At 40.8% G+C, this 26,001-nt stretch overlaps 1 protein-coding gene across 31 annotated transcripts in view; it reads right to left on the bottom strand.

Moving 5' to 3' along the window:
- Positions 1-26,001, bottom strand: part of ANK3 (ankyrin 3) — a 1,906,984-nt gene that overhangs the window by 531,556 nt on the left and 1,349,427 nt on the right. For all 31 annotated transcript variants that reach the window (XM_085608804.1, XM_085608807.1, XM_085608799.1 and 28 more), the window contains 2 exons: positions 21,950-22,048; positions 6,741-6,938 (listed from right to left, as the gene is read on the bottom strand). In XM_085608804.1, the coding sequence (XP_085464930.1) occupies positions 6,741-6,938; positions 21,950-22,048 (297 nt within the window). The remainder of the gene's footprint in view (positions 1-6,740; positions 6,939-21,949; positions 22,049-26,001) is intronic.

Raw genomic sequence — 26,001 nt, 5'->3', positions numbered from 1 at the left:
ATGTGCTTGGCAAACAGCTCATTGAATGCTTGTGATGGAGCATCTCATTCAATTCAGCAGGTACCTTATGCAGCTAGAATATTAGATTGCATTTCCCTATCCAAAACCTCTTTAAAATGGGAACCTGGGGTTATTCTGATTTGAAAGACCTGATAACAGAAAATCTGACAGAAAAGGTAGAATTCATGCCAATGGCAGATCCTCCTTCGGATGACTCAAGGTCCAGAGTTGTTTTCTGCAAGACATGGTGAAGGGGCAACCTAAACTAAGGCTACCAATCTGTCGCCAAGAATTTGCTCCATGAAAGAACGCCAAGGAAATGGTGGATGACTTTCAGACAAAGGTAACTAGAATATCCATAACATGCAGGGACAAACAAATTCAGCAATGCACAAGTATGCTGGCGAAATTTACACTAGTATTGATGGATATTTGTGAATTCCCACCAAAACCTCCCCTTGAATAGTAGATACAACAATTTTAATAGAGAAACCTCACCTGAAGTCTTGGTGGAGTAACTTTGAAAGTGTCGTTGGCTAAGTATCTGCTGAGCAGACACTATGAAAGGCCCTTTGACATTTAACTTATCCATTTATGGAACATGCCCATCACACCAGGCAGCTTTATCCACTATCATATAGTTTCACAAGTAAAAGTTAGTAAACAGGTCTCTTCAATTAGATAATCTTCAGCCGTAGCACAAAATAAACCCCAAAAAGAGACCACAGTTGGTCTTACATTTCACTGGATCTGTTGTCATAAGTTACTGTGTATCCAACTTGGATCTAGGAACCTAAAAATAAGCAGCACCAGGATGACATTGGTTCATCTGCTGGGGCCAAAATAAAAGACAACTGTGACTAGAGCAAATCAAATTTCAACATATTACTTATAACTTCCAAAATCTCGTTTTTAGTGAGTGAAGCTGAATAAACTAGGACTTATCTATAAATCCAACTTTTCACTGAACTCTGCCATCCCATTGAATACTGAATTATTAGCGAGAGGACAAACATCAGCATTTATACTAAAGGATCAAACTATCTAGTCTTTGATTTAGTTCCTTCTTTGATAAATGCCTGTTAGAAACTGGGTTTCTGGTTGGCAGAGGTATGCACCTTGTCCAAGCAGGATCCACAATCCTAGTCAGGGAAAGTGTAGTACACACTAAAAGTTTACCTATGCTCACCCTCTGGTAGCTTGGCACAGTGCAGTCAGTCTTAACTAAAAAGGCAATGTGTAAAGTATTTGTGCGCACACACAAATAGTACAAATACCACAAAAGTACTCCACACCAGTTTAGAACAAGCATTGTCAAAGCCAATAGGTCTCGCATATGCAAGAGTTATTGGCTTTGCTAATATATCTCATTAGTAGCCACTTACCACCTCAATACAGTATACAGCAACTGAAAACTGACCAGTTAACCTTTGCAAAGAACCTTCTATGGCACGGCAAACGTGCAGTAACGTTTTTAGTAACTATCTGGCTCAGCTACAAAAACAATTTGGTAAAAATCTGCATATGCAGATGATGGATTATGTGGCAAATGCAGCAAATCCACTTTTAATGCGGAAAACGCTGGAGCAGCAGAACCACATAATGTCACTAGCCATGACTATATCTCAATTCTCCTGGTTGAGAGTGTTGCACTCTAGCGTATAGGAAGCTGTTTCTTAGTATCCTCAGCAAAAACACAGGTAATGCCATCTCACTGTACCCTCACAGACCCGAAGAAAGCCTCACAAACTCCAGAGTTGTGATGTTAACTAGGTGACAGAGGCGCTGACACCAAGGGTGTGATACAATCAGTTGCACCACTTCAGGGCTGATGAGGTGGCATAAAAATTTCTTGGAGAAATCTTCCCACAAGAGCTGGAGCAGCAGAAAGTTTGGGAAGAATATGGAATGCTGCCGCACAAGGGACAGAACTTGGGGAACAGAACAGGGCGGCTGGACTTGCCATTACTGGGAGATATTATGTAGAGCGCTTTGAAGCCACCTGAATGGCAGGGGCAGCATACAAGGCAACGTTGAAAAGATGTTTGTTCAGACAGAGGCAGAACTGGAGCAACAGGGGATCCCATAATGGCCTGTGCACTATCATTCAAGTCTTCCTGTGCTTTGGGATTGGGGAGTTGCCACACCATACTTGTCAAGTTGTGTGAAACAAGCACTTAAGCCTACAAGACTCAACTCTAATATGTTACCCACGTGCATAATAAGCTGCAACAGTACTGAATCTATCTACTTTTCCATGAAGCATTTATGTTGCACCTTAAACGACAAGGGTGGAAAAGAAACACAAATATAATAAGCTAAATATTGAAAACAGAAAACAAGTAAAACCTCTAGCCTGTCACAAAATTTATAAAAGGCGTATCTGGCTGTGAGACGACAGCGGGGATAGAAAGGCTTACTTCAACGCATCGCACCTCACTGCGTCACCCCCTCTTTCTGAAGTGAAGACGATAGTAGTAAGGCCCCCGTGTCTGAGGAGTGAATACGTTTCCGCTGCGCATTCAGTAAAGTTTACTGAACTGTGAAGCTGTGACTGGACAGCCAACTATAAAACCCCCACTTCACACTGGGGTTTGGAAGAACATGCACTGCCAAAGCCAACAAACTTTACCCTCGCACTTGAGCACCAACTGAAAAAATAAACAAGTGGGGGGAGTGAGGCCGAGAGCAGGGACACGCAGCGCTTACCTTGCGGGAGCGAGCACGATAATTGCTAACACATGGCGCTGCTGCTCACTCCCACAAGGGAAACGCCAAACGTGCACCCGTTGCAATAGAAAGCAATGCAAAACATGCACGTTTTTGGCCAAAATGCTGATCGATTCCAAAAGGTCCCCTCCTATGCAGCGCATGCGCGCTGCGTAGGCGAGACCTAAAAATAGCCAATGAGCAAAACAAGACCAAAACGATACAAATTCAACATACAGAATTCAAGATACGAATTTTGCAAGATTAAACCAAAAATGCAGTGCTTACAAATCAATAGCTCAAATAGGGTCTATCTGGTTGTGCTTGACCGGGGCGAATCCAAAAGTTCAGTCCGACTGCAATGAAGCGCCAGCCTGATACAGGAGTCGCGCGGACCCACTGACATTACTTTGGATGCGTCGAAGATCGTAGATGATGCATTGAGCAAAAGAGGGGATGCATTGCGGTTGCAGGCAAAGTGTCATTTCTGAAGTTGGGGCAACCTCATTGATGGCGCGATGTCAAGAAGCAATGTGCATTGGGACGATGCGTCGATGGCGAACTGCTGAGTTGCACTGGTGTCCAGAGATGGTGCGCCGCAGATGTCCGCAAGGTGGTGTCCGAGGCCCGGGCTAAGCAGCAGTGATGGGGAGGCGCTGGATCAGTAGTAGAGCTGCGTTGTATGTCGCGGTCATTGCAGTAAAGTCGGCGAGCGGTGACCGTGGCTCCCGTGCAGGCAGCAGCGATGAGCCGAGATCACAGGGAAATGTGCTAGGGTCAATACATTGGTTTCGAGCACCAAACACTCACTTCCAAGAGCCCAGGACTGCCAGAGCAGGACTCACAGCAGAGGAGCCCAAGGGCTGGTAGCAGGATGCAGGTGAAGTCTTTGATATCCCTGAGACTTCAGAAACAACAGGCAAGCCCAACAAGGCCATCAAGAACCTTTAGAGATGCAGGATGTAGAGAGTCAAGTCCAGTCCTCTCACTCCCAGGCAAGACGCAGCAGGAGGCAGGTTAACACAGCCAAGCAAGCAACTAAATGGCAGTACCTCCTGACAGCACAACAGCTCTTCTTTCTGGTAGAATGTCCTCAGTTCCAGAAGAGTTCTGTGTATATGGTGTCAGAGGTCCAGTACTTATAAGCATTTCAGCCTTTGGAGTAGGGAGACTTCAAACAAAAGGTCTTTGTAGTGCACAAAACTCTGCCCATCCTGCCCTGGCATCAAACACACTACATGGGGGTATGCCACTCTTTGTGTGGGGACAGGCACAGCCCTTTTCAGGTGCAAGTGCCAGTTCATCCCTCTCACTCTAGCTCAAGAAGACACTTCGGCCTGGTGATGGAACCATCAGGAGATGACACACCTCATCTCCCTTTGTATGTGGCTGTTTATACTGGAGGGAATGCACACAGTCCAGCTTTCACCCAATCCAGATGTGTGTTCTAGAGACAGGCAGAGGCACAGAATGGTTAAAGTAAGAAAATGCCAGCTTTCTAAAAGTGGCATTTTCAGACCTGGTGACTTATATGTAATAAAAGGGAAGGTTTGGGCCTGGCAAGTAGGGGAACTTGCGAGGTTGAAATGGCAGTCTGTCTGCAAAAGCACACACAGGCTCTGCAGTGGCAGCCCTGAGACATGTTTGAAGTGCTACTCAGGTGGTTGGCACAATCAGTGCTGCTGGCCCACTAGCATTGTATCCAGAAAACAAGGGCAACCCAACTCACCTGGAACCAGGGAATACAATGCATTAGGAAAACAAAGGTTCTTGTGGACACTGTAATAATAAATAATACTTTTGTAGGCACAATGGCTGATTATACACTGAAATAGAATGCCGAGAAAGAACCTTAATACACAGCAGAATAAAGAAGACCAAATACTGTTTTGCAATAAAAATAATGACTGTATTGAAAATCACGCATACTGTGCTCGGTGGTGTCCCAAATGAAAAAGAACCAACAAACAAAATTGACAATTGTTTACATAAAATGAGGTTTCTTGAAACATAACAACCATAGAATATTACACAATACACTTCAAATGTCTCCTTTCAATTAGGTATGCCAAAGAATGGTCGATTATGAATTTTTGTAATTTATTGTTACATTGTCCTTAAGAAGTTTTGTTTTTCTAATATATTGGAAGCTCACTAGTAGAATTTGATTTACAGGCCCTGAGCACATGTAGTGCACTGTACTAGGGGCCTATCAGTAAATCAAATATGCCAATCATGGAGAAATCAAAGGCCATTACATTTTAGACACAGAGCACATGCACTTTAGCACTGGTCGGCAATGCAAAAGTGCAGAGTCCTAAAGACAGTAAAAGCAAAGTTCAGCACACAGTCAAAGGCAGGAGGTCAGAAGGGAAAAAGGCTGGGGAAACAACGCCAAAAGACGCCAGGTCGAACACTGCAGAAACACTGTTAAGGTGTAAACGACACAGAGTCCCATCACTAGTCATCTCAACACATTCTCCACACATAGACTTTCTTCTGTGCCACAATGAGATACCTGAGAAAGTTGATGCTCACTACTGCTGTTGTCAATTTATTTTTCTCTTTTTCTTCAATTCCATATTAAAACCAGTCATGTGCCAACGGCATGCCCAAGATTATGTCCATAAAAAGGCAGACACATTCTCTAGAACATTGATTTCTGAATACATTGTTTCTAAAAGGAAAAGGTTGCTGTGTGAACATGTGCAAAGCCACACTGTCTGCGTCTGCCTTTATACTGGAAAGAAACCCATTAAAACTGCAAAGGGCCCGTAGAAGACACTGAGACACTTAATCTACACCACAGTTTTGCCTCAAAATATCCAGACAACCCAATTTGCTTAAAAGCTGCTTCTGTTTCATATTTTCTCACATCTCTCAGGAAGTGCAGGAAGCACAAAAACTAACAGCCGAGCTGGGAATATACTTAGTCTGCATTAAGTAACCACCATGTATCGTGAGATTACACTAAAAACCACATAAAAAGCAGCAGAAATCAATTATACCAAGAACACTCAAATGTAAAGCACCTCCACAACATGGCACATTTAAGATATTGAATTTCAATGTAAACATACACACCCTACTCATAACACAACACATCATCTTCTTGTCTACTTCAAAAAAATGGAGCAACAAAGGGCTTGTACTTATGCTGCCTTTACCTCCCCGCCCACCAATGAACTGCAATTAACAAGAATCTTCTTACATTTCACATTTAAAAGATACTTCTTACACTTCACTTTGGTCAATCGAAACTGAAGGCAATGAAGCCTCCAAGCTTCATTTCTCAGCTTTGGGGTTCCTCCTGGCTCAGCTCTTCCACTACTGCCTTACCATGTGCATTTTCACTTATTTTGCAAGGTATGTCAAATGATGCTAGGTGGATATCATGAAAATCCGCCATTAAATTACAGCTCTTGTGGATCAAAACTGGACAATACTCTGCTAGGGATAGCTGTGACAGGAAGCATAAGAAATCTTTTCTTTACTGCTAGCTGCCAGAGATAATTATTTTAGATTGTGGGGCAAGCCAACTATTTTATCCATAAATTCAACTATTTGCAGGCAGTGTTCTCTGATCTGAAATATTTCCCAGCTTTTTTAAATTTGGGTCCATGGTCACATATCATTTTTTCCAGAGTCTGCTTCATTTCCTTTCAGCACAAGATATCATCTATGTCTCAAGTTGCCTCCTACCACAGTTCTCAACGTCTCTCTTGAATAAAAGAAACACTACAATGAATCACAATGCTTTAGGTTGCAAAGGCCAGCCTGTCGCCGAAGAAAAATAAAACTACAAATTAAACACGAGAGACCAGTCATTCAGATGCAAGACTGTACTAACCACAGGCTAGAAAGTATTGCTATTATAGAGGGTTTAAAGATACACCAACCCCAAACTTCTGCCACTTTAGCGATTCTTAAATGACATTAAACCAACAGTAAATATGTTTTAAATCAGTACATTCCAAGAAAAGACCACAGTGATTATTTTCAGGAAAAAGCATGCCTTCCAGGTAACTCACCAGTGCTTTGGCATTAGGGCTAGCTTTCTTGTCCAGGAGAACCCTGGCAACTTTAAAATGGCCGCAGTGGGCAGCAACGTGCAGCGCAGTCAAATAGTCATTTGTGACATCATCAACCGGCACGTTGTGTTGAAGCAGAAACTGAACACAGTTCAGATGATCTCCTTGTGTTGCCATGTGCAGTGGAGAAAGCCCATTCTGAAAAGAAATGCAAGGGAAAAAAAAGTACTTCAGAATCAGTTTTGAATATTTGGATGTAGATATTGTCGACAAAATTCCTAGGTTTGCCCGGTCCACCTCCCATGATGTGCAACCTACATGTAGACATCATCGTAACCTGTTGGACACAGCGCTAACAGCATTATCTGTGAAAAGTAGGAAATATTAGAACCCAGTTTTATACATGTACTTTCACTTTTCATATATTTTCTAGTTCTTAATGCGCTCCTTACTTCTCTAGAGGTCACAGTCTTCAGCTTTAACTTCTCTTGGTACCCTCAACGGCAGATTAATTTGTTAATGGAGTCAGGCTGAACTGACAAGAGATTAATAGGAAGTACAATGAAGGCACTAATGTTGGGGGACCTGTTGACGAGAACATGTCCTCATGTAGAACAAAGCTGGAGCCCATCCGTGAAGTCTCATTCAGTCTACGCACAAATGTCTGTAGGCAAACCCACAACTTAACACCCATACATCAGCATAGAAAGGCGATTACAGGCCAAAGAATTGGTGGATGTGCCACATGCAAAAATTGCATACAATAGCACAACATAACCAAACCGCAAACGCAGATCACTGCTGCCCTTCCCTTTTATGGTCCATCTGGCAAAAAAAGACACATGAATGGGCAAGACTCAGAGGCAAGGAAAGGTGCACATAGTCAATACCCGACAGGGAAGAGTCGAGGTGATACATGATATGACGACATGTTTTGTAAGAAAATGAGAGTATATATCCGTGTGGAACTGATATACACTTGAAGATCATTCTAATAAGCTGGTTTCACTGCAGTTATCAAACAACCGGGCTAAGTATCTTTGAAAGGGGTAGAAGATTATGTTGGCTCAAAGATTCTACACTTGCCCTAATGACTACACTAGATAAATATCTTCCTACATTATCATGTTTCTGAGGATTGAACAACAAGAATTTAGAGAGCCATCATTGAGAGGTTATAATTCCAATAAACAAGTGAATACTATAAGTCCTATTTATGGCTTCAAAGCACACTAGGTGATGGTGCTTTTTAGGCCTAAAAGCAGTGTATTACTGGAATCAATATGGTTTTCTCAAAAATATTTGCCGGGAGTGGCCAAGTGTTGCAGAGAGGAAATCACTGGTCCCCTTCTTACGGCTCTGCACATCATATCACCAGCCTAGATAGCTTTGGTGGAAGAGTCATTGGTGAGAACAACTAATCCCATGACAATCCGTTTGTTGGGCCAAGAAAGCACAGAAAACATTTTAGGAATGAGATGCTTCCCTGATGACTCCAGGGACACAAACTGAAAGCATTGGAGAGTTGATAATATGCTCAGAGTAGTCTTCTACACCCAAGACCCCATAAAGAATTGTCCTTACCATCACCCTCGATCATCCTCTCCTGAACCCCGCATCATCTGCCTCGCAACCCCTGGCCCATCTGCAAAAGAATCAAACAACCCGGGCTATGGTACCCCATTTCTTATTCTTTTCAAGTCCACGTCCCTTCAAATACCAGACGCCACCAGTCTTATAAAACCGTTGTGTGTACCGGAGAACCGAGAAACCTGAGTTTCACTTCTCCTCTCCTCCTAGTCCTCTTCTCTTCCGAACTTCCACCTATCTATGCCGAAAACCTATTTCCTCAACTGGAGATTTATGTACCATGTTATTTTATCCTTCTTTTCCAATTTATATGGAATCATGTGCGCATTCATTTATCCTTCACAAAAGTATGTCGGCCTAAAGTGCAAATAAAAAACTGATTGTCAAAGTGGTAACCGGGCAAAGAAGGGGCAATATGGTACTACCCAGGTCATTTTTTATTCCGTTTACATCATTACCACACCCATCAACCCTGGCTGCTGCTATAGTTCTCTTATTGAGAAGACGACGAGCACAAAGAATATGAACAAACATAATGAAAACCAGCTTGCCCGGTCCAGAGGAAGCCGGTTCGAGTTCAATTTGCACATGTGAGGGCAGGAAACAAGAGGACTTTAGGCTCCAATACCAAAAACCTGCTGTGGTTTCCTTACTAGCCAGCCAAGATTGGGGCCACTGTCATGTGGTGTACACATCAGATGACATGGTGACAGAAGGGAATGGGCAATGCCAAATTTACTAGTGGAAGCACAAAGGATTTTAGGCTAGCTACTTTTTTTTTTTTTTTACTATTCCTGGCAGAGACGCACTCATACGTAAGGCAGGAATAACATTTAAATTAAAATATTAGGATGTGCTGCTGAGTAATACATGTGGTGCAATTGATACTGCAATTGGATAAAAAACTTGTAAAATAAAGCCAGTGGGAAAGAGAAGAGATTTTAAAATGCTTGGTGAAAATACAGAGTTTAAAGGCAAAATCCCAGCCTTCTGTATATTGCACATCTAGGAATAGATAAGGGGGGTGGCCTAGTATGAAAGTAACTAGGGCTACAATATGCACTGCTGTGTGGTTCTTTCAAACATTTAATTATTTTTTCATCAATTAACAATGGTCATATACATTTTTTAAATAAGAATTTCGATGGTTGTTGAATATACATAATCATTCAATATATGTACATTTATGCTCAATCGTCAAACAATAATTGCAATACAAATTACAATACATGTACCCAATGCATTTCGGGACATTTTTAGTCCCTTCATCAGGGGTAAACTGTAAAAAGAAAAGGAGAAAATATCAAAATCTTATACATTGCGTGATCAGTAAATGGTAGTGTGAACTTAAAGTAGGGTATACGATACCTTTTTAGTGTTCGCTAATGAGCGTATTCATTTTCTAAAAAATAGTGTGAGAAGTAGAAATTGAGAAAAACTCATCTCTCTAATTTAGTTCAATTCAAACGCGCATTAGAATCCCTAATTCATACCTGGTCGGTTGTATATGGTTCTGTATGAAATGATGTAGCACAATCTCAGGTCTGTAAAGATAATAACTAAGTTTTAGACATACTGTGTGTAAAGTCATTGATGGAAAACACTTGGAAGTAAGAACGAAGCTCACCTTAATTAAAAACGTGCAAATAGTATGAGAACCGTAGGGCTTTGCAAGAACCGAGATCAGAAATGAGTCGACCGTTGTCTTTTAAGCGTCTGAAATATAAAGAAGAAACCGTGCGCTTCAGCTGAAATCGAGGTTTTAAACCCGTTTCGAAACATAAAAGAAACCGGGGGGGTTTGCTTACCGGATCGACGGAGCAGAGAAACGTTGTACGCATCCACGAGTGCTTTCAGTCGCAGTGTGCTGACTGCTCAGTTACCAGGAAGTTAAACGTCACGCCGTAGGCGTAGACATTGAAGAAAGACTCAGGGCTTGTTAGCAACGAAGATACGAAGTCGTAATCATTTGTGTGAAATTGATGTTCTACACTAATAGACGTATAATTTTTAAAAAAACGAGGGTAGGCTAATTTTAAAAAAAGATTGAAACGTGTGAGTATTCCGAGTTTATGCTAAAGATGAGAATCGAAGTGTAACAAGATAATCCAGTGTTAACGGAGGCTTCTCAATAAAGTTGTGTGCCGAAAAAAATTTTTTCTTCATAAACAGAAGCTAAATAAGAAAGATTTCTGTTTCTCTGTGCTGCGGTGTGCACTATGAGTGTTCTGCCCTGTGATTGAAGAATTTTTGCACATTATATCAACATCTTTCTGTGAAATACATGAATGATATTCATATTTGCATGAATCTAACATCTTTAACACAAGTATATAATTCATATCCATATAAACATATAATCTAAGACAAATCTTATGATGCCATTGTCATGACCGTTAGATGTGGTGATATGTGGAATGTTGGGTATGGGATCAAATGCGCTTTGAAAAGAAGTCATTTAAAGTGAGTTGGGATCTCAAGGTGGGGTCTGATTATCAATAAATGGTGTTAATCTAGAGAAAGCAAGCCATCTCGAATTTGTCATTAAGTCCGTGCGGAGCAAGGGTTTTCAGTTTCTTAATCCAGAATGCTTCTCTTTGTAGTAGATATTTTGAGTTATCGCGATCTATATGTTTTGGTACTTGTTCAATGATTTGGAATTTCAGTTGGGCGATTTGGTGTCGTGACTCCTCCCAATGTGTTGCAATGCTTGAAGTCGTGCTTTTGGTTCGTATTTTGCTTTTGTGCTCTGTTAGTCGAATTTTCATTTTTCTTTCGGTTTTACCAACATATAATAATCCGCATGGACATTTGATGGTGTAGATGACGTTTTCAGAATTACATGTTGTGCTGCTATGTATTTTGATCTTTTGGCCCGTAGATGGATGCAGTAAGATATCTCCTGTGATCACGTTGTTGCAATGAGTGCAATTCCAACATTTTTGGGTACCTTTGCTTGGTTCAAGAGTCTGTTTTGGTTTCTGTCTTTTGCTTAACATTTCTTTTAAATTTTGCGCTCTTGTGTAGGCAAACAATGGTTTGTCTTTAAACAGTTCTTTGAAATCTGTTTCTAGTTGAAGTAAGTTCCAATGTTTGTGTATGATTTGTTTGATCTTCCTGGATGCCGTTGAGTATTTAGAAACAAAGACAGTTCGTGTACCGGTCTTCTTAGGAGTTTTTTTCAATAGTTCGTCACGTGATCGAGTTTTGACTTTGTTTAATTGCTCTCTCAATATATTCTCAGGGTATCCTCTTTCTGTGTAATTCTTGAGCTGTTGTTCCCATGTGGATTCACATGCCGTGTCAGTGGAGGAAATTCTTTTGGTTCTCATGAATTGGGAAACTGGTAAATTCCGAATCAGTGATGGGGGATGGAAGCTGCTGAAGAGTAGAGCATTGTTTCTGTCTGTAGGTTTTTTGTATACGCTCGTATGGATTTCTCCCTGTTCAACGTTTATCCAGACATCTAGGAATGAAATTGATTTGCGGCTTATGGTGTGGGTAAATTGTACTCGAGGGTCAATCAAATTTAGTGTTCGTATGTTGTTGATGAGTGCTGGTTCTGACTGATTCCAAATGAGGAAGATGTCATCTATGAAACGTTTGAAGAATATCAAACCTTCTTTCCATGTAGGGTCCTGGAGAATATATTCATGTTCGAACTTGGCCATGTACGTATTAGCGTATACTGGTGCTCCTGGAAACCCCATTGATGTACCATTAAGTTGTATGTAAAATTGTTCATCCCAACAAAAATAGCTGTTTTGCAGGCAAAACTCTAATAATTGTAGAATGAAATATTTGGGTATTTGTGTGTTATCTTGTTGTAATAAAGCCCATTCCACTGCTTCAATTCCGTTCGCGTGTGGTATCGAAGTGTATAATGCGACCACATCTATGGTACATAAAATCCAGTTTTCTGTGTTTTGGTCTTTCAACATTTGTATATTTCTCAGGAAGTCCGTGGTGTCTTCAATATATGTATTCCAATTTTGGACAAATGACTGCAAAAAAGTGTCAATGTAGCGGCCAGGTTTTTCAAATATAGAATCACATCCAGAGACGATAGGTCTGAAGGGAGGATCCATCAAATTTTTATGAATCTTTGGTAGTAGGTAAATTTTGGGTCTCCTAAGAAGACCGGTACACGAACTGTCTTTGTTTCTAAATACTCAACGGCATCCAGGAAGATCAAACAAATCATACACAAACATTGGAACTTACTTCAACTAGAAACAGATTTCAAAGAACTGTTTAAAGACAAACCATTGTTTGCCTACACAAGAGCGCAAAATTTAAAAGAAATGTTAAGCAAAAGACAGAAACCAAAACAGACTCTTGAACCAAGCAAAGGTACCCAAAAATGTTGGAATTGCACTCATTGCAACAACGTGATCACAGGAGATATCTTACTGCATCCATCTACGGGCCAAAAGATCAAAATACATAGCAGCACAACATGTAATTCTGAAAACGTCATCTACACCATCAAATGTCCATGCGGATTATTATATGTTGGTAAAACCGAAAGAAAAATGAAAATTCGACTAACAGAGCACAAAAGCAAAATACGAACCAAAAGCACGACTTCAAGCATTGCAACACATTGGGAGGAGTCACGACACCAAATCGCCCAACTGAAATTCCAAATCATTGAACAAGTACCAAAACATATAGATCGCGATAACTCAAAATATCTACTACAAAGAGAAGCATTCTGGATTAAGAAACTGAAAACCCTTGCTCCGCACGGACTTAATGACAAATTCGAGATGGCTTGCTTTCTCTAGATTAACACCATTTATTGATAATCAGACCCCACCTTGAGATCCCAACTCACTTTAAATGACTTCTTTTCAAAGCGCATTTGATCCCATACCCAACATTCCACATATCACCACATCTAACGGTCATGACAATGGCATCATAAGATTTGTCTTAGATTATATGTTTATATGGATATGAATTATATACTTGTGTTAAAGATGTTAGATTCATGCAAATATGAATATCATTCATGTATTTCACAGAAAGATGTTGATATAATGTGCAAAAATTCTTCAATCACAGGGCAGAACACTCATAGTGCACACCGCAGCACAGAGAAACAGAAATCTTTCTTATTTAGCTTCTGTTTATGAAGAAAAAAAATTTTTCGGCACACAACTTTATTGAGAAGCCTCCGTTAACACTGGATTATCTTGTTACACTTCGATTCTCATCTTTAGCATAAACTCGGAATACTCACACGTTTCAATCTTTTTTTAAAATTAGCCTACCCTCGTTTTTTTAAAAAATTATACGTCTATTAGTGTAGAACATCAATTTCACACAAATGATTACGACTTCGTATCTTCGTTGCTAACAAGCCCTGAGTCTTTCTTCAATGTCTACGCCTACGGCGTGACGTTTAACTTCCTGGTAACTGAGCAGTCAGCACACTGCGACTGAAAGCACTCGTGGATGCGTACAACGTTTCTCTGCTCCGTCGATCCGGTAAGCAAACCCCCCCGGTTTCTTTTATGTTTCGAAACGGGTTTAAAACCTCGATTTCAGCTGAAGCGCACGGTTTCTTCTTTATATTTCAGACGCTTAAAAGACAACGGTCGACTCATTTCTGATCTCGGTTCTTGCAAAGCCCTACGGTTCTCATACTATTTGCACGTTTTTAATTAAGGTGAGCTTCGTTCTTACTTCCAAGTGTTTTCCATCAATGACTTTACACACAGTATGTCTAAAACTTAGTTATTATCTTTACAGACCTGAGATTGTGCTACATCATTTCATACAGAACCATATACAACCGACCAGGTATGAATTAGGGATTCTAATGCGCGTTTGAATTGAACTAAATTAGAGAGATGAGTTTTTCTCAATTTCTACTTCTCACACTATTTTTTAGAAAATGAATACGCTCATTAGCGAACACTAAAAAGGTATCGTATACCCTACTTTAAGTTCACACTACCATTTACTGATCACGCAATGTATAAGATTTTGATATTTTCTCCTTTTCTTTTTACAGTTTACCCCTGATGAAGGGACTAAAAATGTCCCGAAATGCATTGGGTACATGTATTGTAATTTGTATTGCAATTATTGTTTGACGATTGAGCATAAATGTACATATATTGAATGATTATGTATATTCAACAACCATCGAAATTCTTATTTAAAAAATGTATATGACCATTGTTAATTGATGAAAAAATAATTAAATGTTTGAAAGAACCACACAGCAGTGCATATTGTAGCCCTAGTTACTTTCATACTAGGCCACCCCCCTTATTTATTACACGTGCTGCGCAAGCATATGGCAATTTTGCACGCATACCGCTAAAAAATCAGCTTAACAACTAAAAGCGAGTGCGCTCACCACCCATTTTTATATTTTCATATTTTTGCGCCCCTTGGTGAACTGCACCACGAAAAAATGTCTTTTGAATCTATTGCCAACATAACTGAAAACAGAGCCACAACTAAAGTCTATACAACTGAAGATGCAAATGAAATTTACAACTTAATAAAGGAGACAAAATCATTTGACGCACAAAGCGGATCAGTAACACAACAACTACGCCAGTTGGAATACCTTACTAGAAGAGAGCTAAATCAACGCTTACATGCCTCTACACTAATTCAATATCATCGAGTTAAACGGATCCCACGTGGCTTACGATTATCAATACGTCCTATGCTGTTTAGGTTACAGAACAACTCACAATTCATGGAGAAATGGTTTTCCATTTTAAATAAATGTTCGCTGGATCTGATCTTGCTGATAATTGAGGAACTGTCTAAAACAATTCATGACCTAGAAGAAGAAATAAATACATTAAAAACTGATTTATCCACAAGAATGGAAGCTGAACCTTGGGGACAATTCCTAGAAAGTCTCAATTTAAAATTAGACAAATACGGCAAAGAGCTACAAGAAACAAAATTGAGAAAATTTAAAAGAGATACAATCGACTACAAGCTGAATGAAGCTTACACTTGGGCCGAGGTTTACGCACAACGCAGATTTACTACCAAAAAAACCACCCAAGCATCCTCAGAGGAAAGCGTAGTCTCGGATTCAGACATTGACACTCAGAGAGCATCCCTTAAAACCACCACCAGTTCGAAAGCCACTAGAAAATTACCAGAAGAAAGTTCTTCAACAGCCATGCCAAGCACCTCTGGTTCATCTTCTTTTTTGGACCCCAGCACAGAACACGGGAGACCACCGGACAAGAGCCAAACCAAAACAACCAGCGGTATCGACAAACAAGGAGAGGAAAAGGACAGAGAAAAAAGCAAAAAGGGTCTGAGAAGTCAAACGAAAATCTCATAATCAACATTTCTTCCCTCAAACTGACTCCATTTGAAGAAAATGTACTTAACAAAGGCATGTCCTTTGTGAGCACTTATCACAGTACAGAATTGGAGACAGAAGTAGCACTTTACAAATTCATGAGGATACTGAGATTGCGGAATTTTTTTACTAACATTTGCCCCCAAGACTCAGGTGACAATTCAAATATAGTACCAACATTTCCAACCTTCAAACCTAAGAGTACCTTCGTTGCTCCAGTGTCCCATAAAACGCTGGATACATTTGAATTATTGGTACAACAAGATCTTAAAAAAATTCAGTACTCTAGTAAAATAAGCAACCTGAGCAGGGCTGAAAAAAGTGTACTAACTAGACTAGCCAGAAACCCCACAATTGTGATATTAAAAGCGGACAAAGGAGGAGGACTAGTAATCATGAACTCCGAACATTATCAAACGAAAGTCCTTGAACATATAATGAACGAAGCAATCTACGGAAAACTGGAAAAAGATCCCACAAGGGAAATTTCTAAAAATCTCAATCTAATACTAGAGAAAGCAGAAGAGCTTAATTGGATTGACTCTTCTACTAAAAAATACCTCATGACGGATTTTCCTCGGAGACCCAAAATTTACCTACTACCAAAGATTCATAAAAATTTGATGGATCCTCCCTTCAGACCTATCGTCTCTGGATGTGATTCTATATTTGAAAAACCTGGCCGCTACATTGACACTTTTTTGCAGTCATTTGTCCAAAATTGGAATACATATATTGAAGACACCACGGACTTCCTGAGAAATATACAAATGTTGAAAGACCAAAACACAGAAAACTGGATTTTATGTACCATAGATGTGGTCGCACATTATACACTTCGATACCACACGCGAACGGAATTGAAGCAGTGGAATGGGCTTTATTACAACAAGATAACACACAAATACCCAAATATTTCATTCTACAATTATTAGAGTTTTGCCTGCAAAACAGCTATTTTTGTTGGGATGAACAATTTTACATACAACTTAATGGTACATCAATGGGGTTTCCAGGAGCACCAGTATACGCTAATACGTACATGGCCAAGTTCGAACATGAATATATTCTCCAGGACCCTACATGGAAAGAAGGTTTGATATTCTTCAAACGTTTCATAGATGACATCTTCCTCATTTGGAATCAGTCAGAACCAGCACTCATCAACAACATACGAACACTAAATTTGATTGACCCTCGAGTACAATTTACCCACACCATAAGCCGCAAATCAATTTCATTCCTAGATGTCTGGATAAACGTTGAACAGGGAGAAATCCATACGAGCGTATACAAAAAACCTACAGACAGAAACAATGCTCTACTCTTCAGCAGCTTCCATCCCCCATCACTGATTCGGAATTTACCAGTTTCCCAATTCATGAGAACCAAAAGAATTTCCTCCACTGACACGGCATGTGAATCCACATGGGAACAACAGCTCAAGAATTACACAGAAAGAGGATACCCTGAGAATATATTGAGAGAGCAATTAAACAAAGTCAAAACTCGATCACGTGACGAACTATTGAAAAAAACTCCTAAGAAGACCGGTACACGAACTGTCTTTGTTTCTAAATACTCAACGGCATCCAGGAAGATCAAACAAATCATACACAAACATTGGAACTTACTTCAACTAGAAACAGATTTCAAAGAACTGTTTAAAGACAAACCATTGTTTGCCTACACAAGAGCGCAAAATTTAAAAGAAATGTTAAGCAAAAGACAGAAACCAAAACAGACTCTTGAACCAAGCAAAGGTACCCAAAAATGTTGGAATTGCACTCATTGCAACAACGTGATCACAGGAGATATCTTACTGCATCCATCTACGGGCCAAAAGATCAAAATACATAGCAGCACAACATGTAATTCTGAAAACGTCATCTACACCATCAAATGTCCATGCGGATTATTATATGTTGGTAAAACCGAAAGAAAAATGAAAATTCGACTAACAGAGCACAAAAGCAAAATACGAACCAAAAGCACGACTTCAAGCATTGCAACACATTGGGAGGAGTCACGACACCAAATCGCCCAACTGAAATTCCAAATCATTGAACAAGTACCAAAACATATAGATCGCGATAACTCAAAATATCTACTACAAAGAGAAGCATTCTGGATTAAGAAACTGAAAACCCTTGCTCCGCACGGACTTAATGACAAATTCGAGATGGCTTGCTTTCTCTAGATTAACACCATTTATTGATAATCAGACCCCACCTTGAGATCCCAACTCACTTTAAATGACTTCTTTTCAAAGCGCATTTGATCCCATACCCAACATTCCACATATCACCACATCTAACGGTCATGACAATGGCATCATAAGATTTGTCTTAGATTATATGTTTATATGGATATGAATTATATACTTGTGTTAAAGATGTTAGATTCATGCAAATATGAATATCATTCATGTATTTCACAGAAAGATGTTGATATAATGTGCAAAAATTCTTCAATCACAGGGCAGAACACTCATAGTGCACACCGCAGCACAGAGAAACAGAAATCTTTCTTATTTAGCTTCTGTTTATGAAGAAAAATTTTTTTTCGGCACACAACTTTATTGAGAAGCCTCCGTTAACACTGGATTATCTTGTTACACTTCGATTCTCATCTTTAGCATAAACTCGGAATACTCACACGTTTCAATCTTTTTTTAAAATTAGCCTACCCTCGTTTTTTTAAAAATTATACGTCTATTAGTGTAGAACATCAATTTCACACAAATGATTACGACTTCGTATCTTCGTTGCTAACAAGCCCTGAGTCTTTCTTCAATGTCTACGCCTACGGCGTGACGTTTAACTTCCTGGTAACTGAGCAGTCAGCACACTGCGACTGAAAGCACTCGTGGATGCGTACAACGTTTCTCTGCTCCGTCGATCCGGTAAGCAAACCCCCCCGGTTTCTTTTATGTTTCGAAACGGGTTTAAAACCTCGATTTCAGCTGAAGCGCACGGTTTCTTCTTTATATTTCAGACGCTTAAAAGACAACGGTCGACTCATTTCTGATCTCGGTTCTTGCAAAGCCCTACGGTTCTCATACTATTTGCACGTTTTTAATTAAGGTGAGCTTCGTTCTTACTTCCAAGTGTTTTCCATCAATGACTTTACACACAGTATGTCTAAAACTTAGTTATTATCTTTACAGACCTGAGATTGTGCTACATCATTTCATACAGAACCATATACAACCGACCAGGTATGAATTAGGGATTCTAATGCGCGTTTGAATTGAACTAAATTAGAGAGATGAGTTTTTCTCAATTTCTACTTCTCACACTATTTTTTAGAAAATGAATACGCTCATTAGCGAACACTAAAAAGGTATCGTATACCCTACTTTAAGTTCACACTACCATTTACTGATCACGCAATGTATAAGATTTTGATATTTTCTCCTTTTCTTTTTACAGTTTACCCCTGATGAAGGGACTAAAAATGTCCCGAAATGCATTGGGTACATGTATTGTAATTTGTATTGCAATTATTGTTTGACGATTGAGCATAAATGTACATATATTGAATGATTATGTATATTCAACAACCATCGAAATTCTTATTTAAAAAATGTATATGACCATTGTTAATTGATGAAAAAATAATTAAATGTTTGAAAGAACCACACAGCAGTGCATATTGTAGCCCTAGTTACTTTCATACTAGGCCACCCCCCTTATTTATTACACGTGCTGCGCAAGCATATGGCAATTTTGCACGCATACCGCTAAAAAATCAGCTTAACAACTAAAAGCGAGTGCGCTCACCACCCATTTTTATATTTTTTACATCTAGGAATAGAACATGTCTGAATTATCTATAACAATTCGGTTAAGCGCGAGCTCTCCTCAATAAATCACACGCCCTCGAAGACATTAAATTCACAGTTAGAGGTTGATGTTACAGGAAATGTGGCATGTTGTAATGCGTCATTATACTGCAAATAACAAATGACTCCATTCCTTCTAAAGGAAAGCAGATTAAAGGGCTCGTGGTGGAAGCCCGGCAACCTAGGGCGTTCAATGGTACTTTCTCAATTACCTTTTGTTAGCATGCAAAAGAGAAAGCTTTCCAATCATCTGACTGAGTCAAAAGCTCTGGTTATCGGAGCCCACGCTCGCGGCGCTATAAACGGAATAATCAGCGAGTTAGTTAGGCCCTGGGAAACAGACAGCCTAGGACGCGACAGTGTTTGTTCGCATTGCAAACACCGTCGAAGCATGTATGTTTAGCGCCCCTGGGGAGTGTCATTTTACCACCCACACATCTGACAATCGAGCCACAATTGTACTTTTTGAGGGTTCTTCCGGTGTGCCTCTTGCCGCTGGCCGCCTAGATGGCAGTCTAACTTTGCTCTGCTGTAGCACTGGCCCTGACAAACAATTAGAGTTAAAAGAAAAAAACATATTTGTTTTCAGCTCACTTCTATTTTTGCAAATGTCCCATTTATTACACGGGTTTTTTATTCCGTGACATATAGGCGAAGACAATACGCTTGTTGCTTAGAGACTGTTTTTTTCTTGATCATTCGGAACATGATTACATGCAACGTTCCCTCTTTGGTAAGTGTCTTATTTTCAAGCACACTAAATTTTATCGCTTGTTGAACAGATAGTAGCATGCATAACAAGTCACAACCTGCCACAACATCCATCAATCTACTATCAACACGCCATTCTCCAGTGAAAACTGTCTAACATCTATCTACAGAAGGAGGCACGCATATTCAGGAACAATATTCCGGATGGCATGCAACACTCAGGGTCAGACTGGCCTTTGGGGTAAACTGGCAGAGGCCGCAGGGCCTGTCTCACGGATCAGTGTATAGGTCGAGCACTGGGCAGCGCATGCGCTGGTCTGCGAGGCATGCTGTATTCAGGTATAAACTTTGAAGCTCCACCCCTTTTCCACCCATCTTTTCAATTGGCTCCTGCTACAATCTTTTCAAAATAGTTGTTTTTGATTCATGAATAGGCTTAGTAGTCTATCCTTAGTACCATCTTGTCTACATCAGTACCCTCCCTTAGGGACTGTCCTTTTTACATGTGTTTTTACTTTGTATGTTTTATGTAGTCTGTGAGCACTATTTTCTTGAATGATTTCTCCAGGACATGCTTTCCTACAATGCAGCACGCCGCACGCTTTTATATTTTTATTAGTAATGGTGACTGCGTCATATTTACAAAATGAGCGGCTCACACAACTTGCACCTTTTCATCTATATTCTATTTTTTCTTTGCCAGCGCAGTCCGCTTTAACTATAGCGGGCATGCTCCTTCCTTTATTTGCCACTACGGTCCACTTTAACTATAGCGGCCGTGCTCCGGAAGCATTTATTTAACTGAGCTTTTTTATTTGTTTTTTGGTGAAAGCGCCCTGTACCATGCTTTCACTTTAATGGTGGCTGCGCCACTTTCTTTAGACGCTGCTCGCTCTATTTAGCTTACAGCGAGCCACCTCTAAAGAAAGGGGCGTGGCCGCCATTAAAGAGAAAGCACGGCAAAGGTTGCCTTTACAAGAAAACATTTGATTGTGAGATTCATAAACAAATGTTTTTTTTTATGTAAAAGCACCCCAAGCTGTGCTTTCACTTCAGCTTACAGCAAGCCGCGTCTAAACAAAGGGGGGCGGACACCATTAAAGTTAAAGCACAGCATGTGGCGCTTTTACAAAAAAAAAACCATTTGTTTGTGAAGTTCACAAACAATTTTTTTTTTTTTGTAAAAGCGCCCCATACGGTGCTTTCACTTTAATGGTGGCCGCATCCCTTTCTATAGACGCGGCTCGCTTCAAGCTGAAAACGCCGAGCAGCGCCTAAAGAAAGGGGCATGGCCACCATTAAAGTGGTCTTGCATTTACGATAGTTTGAGCTGCTGCCATTATAAATGATAATGCCTTTTATTTATGTGTTGGTTTTCAAAACACATAAGTGAAAGGCATTGTCATTTACAATGTCAATAGCTTAAACTCTCCCAAATGCAAGACCTATTGCATTGTTTTTTTGGGCTGTACGTGGTCCTGTTTTACGGTGTGTTAGTCGGTTTTTACTGTTCATTTCTCTGATAGGACCAAAAACATTGCCTGTAGCATGCATGAATGCAAGCAGTCTCCCATACCTTGCAAAACACATACAGATTGTCTTTACAAGTTTAAAACAGCCCTGATTCGCTAATGGGGGACACTTTTGATTTGGTGCCCAGGCCTATTTTCTGTCCCAGTCCGACCCTGGCAACAAGTGTGGTACCTTTGTTTTGGAAAGAAGGGGAGCCGAACGGTCAAGCAGCATTTCCACAACCTGCTCATGGCCACTTCGTGCACCACAGTGGAGCGGCGTTAGCCCATCCTACAAAAAAACAAAAACAAAATTTATTGTTGAAATCAAAAGCAAACATTTAGAATCACTGTGATGATGGCAGTATCCAGATTAGTTGAACTCCTGTGAAAGCATAAGTATGTCTTGAAAGATGGCTTCGGTGTAATACCTTTCTTATTCAAATGATAGATCTGCGAATTGTCACAAATCCAGAGAAAAAGACCTCAACTTGAAAAATGGCTGGAAAACACAATATCGTTGACATTAATATCAAGTTGCACAAATATCGACTTTACAAGATCAACTACCACTACATCATAACTCCACATTTACCTAATATGACTACATAGTGCAAGTCAACATTGTGGAGTTGATACTTGTGCAAGGCAATGAGTGGCGGCTGCTCAGGATCCGAAGCAGTAGGGTGGGGGTGGGAGGGCGAGGGGGGAGAGAGGGAATAATACAAAAATAAGCACACGCAAAAAAATATAAAACTTAACTTACCTACCGTTGAGGAAGTTGGATTGCTCCTCTGCCGATCCTGGTCTGGTCCCAAGCTAGTCACACTGGGCAGGCTGCCAGATGCCAATTCCTGATGCTCCTCTAATGCTGGGAATACTATTCCCAGCATAAGAGCAACGCTGGGATTGATCTGAGCACCCTGGTTCGATCCTCAATCAGGGACTGGGGGCCTGTAGCTTTTCGCCACCCGGCTGTACAACACAGCCGGGCAGAGAAATGCTAATTGCGCATCACCCTTCCTCCCCACTGTTGCACTTAGAGTGCATCGCCCCGCCCTATGACGTGGCTCGCCTACAGGTAATAAGAAAAATAAAATGATATTAACATTGGTTTATTATCATTTTATTTTTCATATGTTTAACTTTGCTGCCACCTAATGGGGCGACGCTCCTCTATTATAATGGAGGAGGCGCCCCTGCTCACACGGGTTTGAAGAAAACCATTGTAACTTGTCTGTGAGCCATATTCTGAATAAAGGTTTAAGAAAAAACCCATTTCAGGTGAGTGAAGGACATAGGCAGTGCTTAATTTAAGCTGCTGGCTGCCATTCGGAGGCACCAGCAGTTATTTTTTGGGGACAGACACTTATTATTCTGCATCATTTATTTTACCGAGCGCAAGAGAGGGAAATTCTACAGACAAAGGCTGGAAAACTGTCACAAAAGGAGAAAGCAGGAACCTGCAGAGATGAGTTAAATGGAGAGGGAGTGTCTGGTAGTGGGTGAAAGAGGTATGAGAAGCGGCGGCTCCTCCGCAATGACGGAAAAGCATTTTCCCACTAACTCAGAGCTTGCAGCTGAAAAAGAAAACTATAGTTTACAATTGTTTTATTTTTCAGCCGCTGGCTCTGAGCCAGCGCGTGTGGGGAGGGGCCGGGCCATACAAGGGGGAGGAGGTGTGCTGTGCACTTCTAAGTGCGCGTGTCTGATTGGCCGGCTGTCCCAGGCCGGCCAAACACATGCGCACTTAGGTTTCTCTGACACGGCGGCATTGTACAGCCGGGTTAGACAAAGGCACAGACTCCCTGTGCCTGAGCGGAGCGTAACACTAGCTGGCTTAGGCAAATCCCCAAGCTGCTCTCATAGTTTGAGAGCAGCATCTGGATTGGATGGGGAGTCTGTTGTCCCAAGGACTGTCAGGAGCAGCAGAACAGAGGATCACTGAAGCGGCAGGCAGCCCCAGGAACAGGGAAGTTAAAACATTTTTTTTTAATTCAACTTCCCCACTTCTCGTCCAACGCTCCTGCTGCCCAGCCACTCCATAGTGGCAGTAGCTGTGACTGGGTATGAGGTGGTTTTAAAACAGCCAACCTTGGTATTTCACTCTCTGGCACTTAATTGCACCGGTGGCGGGCTTCTGGGCAGAGTTTCGAGCACCAGCACATTCACAAATTAAGCACTGCAGCTGTACGCATGAAAGGTGCAGGGGCTATCGCAGCGTGCTTTACATTGACACATTTATTTCCACAATGAATATGTTTGCTTTTGTGAAAGTGAGAAGAGTATTAAAAAGACGACAGAGAACAAGAATAGTATTGTGTGGGAGTAGCAGATAAAAAATTTGTCTTGCACTTTTACTTTAACCTTAACGAAAGTTGGCAGCAAATTATGCTTTCTTTAGAAAAGCTGAAATGCAGAGCTGCTCGAGATCTCAGGAGCCCTCCCCAGAGACACAAAAATTCATCTCGCTGTGGAAGCAAGTTTGAAAAACATATCGTGGACAGCCCACAGCAACCTCTTTATGCATTGCTGTTGCATAAATATAAATAATGAATATGTGCTTTCCTCCAACCAAATTATCTCCAAAGAGAACACGTTATGCAAATTTTGAATTGTCACATGTAGCATCTTCCCTAGCCTGGGAGCATGTAAGAGGCCATGCCACACACTGAGCTCTGGTTTGCACGTCTTTATTCTTTAGCATGCAACCATTAACTGAACGCACTGCGTCCCAAACTTTATTAACCACACCGAGCCGCACCCACAACATTATGTAATATTTAAAGGAGTCTACCCAGGGCCACTAGAGTCCGCATACACAAACGCAGGAGACAACATCTTTCCGATTGTTAAATAAAAGGTACAAATAAATATATATACATATACACATTATGACTCCTCAATGAGTCGTCTAGGTGCTCTCACCAGTCTTCCAGATCTAGCTGTATGAGACAGAGGAGGGGCGCCTTCATAAGGCATCTCTGGGGAAGAGTCGGATGCTTGACTTAGGCACTCATGTGTATTTGCCTCACTTGTGAGATCTGGAGTTGTCGAACATCGAAGTAAAGGCTTAAAGTGTGATGAGCCTCTGGTTATGGAATTTCCAGGTCATTGGGCAGTTACCATATGTCCTTTACTCACCACAACTCTTAGTGGTTCAACATCAAACAGTGTGTCTGACTTGAGTGTTCACTTTAGCATGACAAGAACTCGGTCTTCTTTCTCGAAAACGGTGTCTCAGGTGAATCGGCACTTATTGGATTAAATCTTCATTTTGCAGTTGCGAGAGGTGCCAGTGACACAAATCTTAGCAACAGAAACAATGGTTTCCGCGGAATAGTACAGTTATATATTTTGGTAAAAGTATGCACAATCTCTATAGGGAAGGGTTATGATGATGCCAAAAGGAAAAGAAACCATATACACCTTTGTTTATATTTATAATAGCTATTTTATATATATCAGATAGCTATACAAATATATACAGAAAAGAAAAACAGTAGTGCGTAGTGTCCCCAGTGTGAATGGAACCTTAAAACAGTAGTGACATATTCGTGACATATATATTAGGTTTCCACAATTTTGTAAAGTCGGCCATCCATTAATAAATAGTGAGAGCAGCCTCTGTATACAATAATCAGAGCTCTTTACATGGTTCGCTTTGACTATCTGTCCCCGACGTTTTGACTCTTTGTTTAATGTAGGGTATCTTCAGGACCTAAAGATGTAGGGACATATGGGAACCAGCCGGGTACCCAGTGTGAGGGACAGGGTGGGAGGGCTGGCAACTGAGGGTATGCACTGCGCGATGAACGCTGATAAACGAATAGAAGAGTGACATGGGAACTCGGCCTTCAAGCGGTCCGAGTGGATCTCATAAACAATATAGTATGCTCAGGAGGTGCAGCCGCTCCAACCTGTGCACTTTCAAATGTCCGAGGCCATGGAAGACGGATTCCCGCAGCTCTACCGTTGCGCATAGCGGACGCACGCGCCACAGATCTTCACCAATTATTTATTTTGAGATTTTACGCTTGCACCAACAGATTAACGGAGTCCTCGGCTCATTTGAAAGTGCACAGGTGGAATGTATGAGGGTAGAAGAGGGCACCGGGGCTACTGCGGGTTAAACTAATAAGCAACTGGAAGTCTTGATGAAGAGTCCCCCAGCTAGGTGTAGTAGAAAATGATTGACCCGAGATCAATAATCCAGCAGTATCAGACGGCCATATCACTGACAGA

The sequence above is a fragment of the Triturus cristatus genome, chromosome 1_2, assembly GCF_964204655.1.
Source record: "Triturus cristatus chromosome 1_2, aTriCri1.1, whole genome shotgun sequence".
NCBI lineage: Eukaryota > Metazoa > Chordata > Amphibia > Caudata > Salamandridae > Triturus > Triturus cristatus.
The sequence above is the reverse complement of the archived record's forward strand: the minus strand, read 5'-3'. Positions and strand labels throughout refer to the sequence as shown.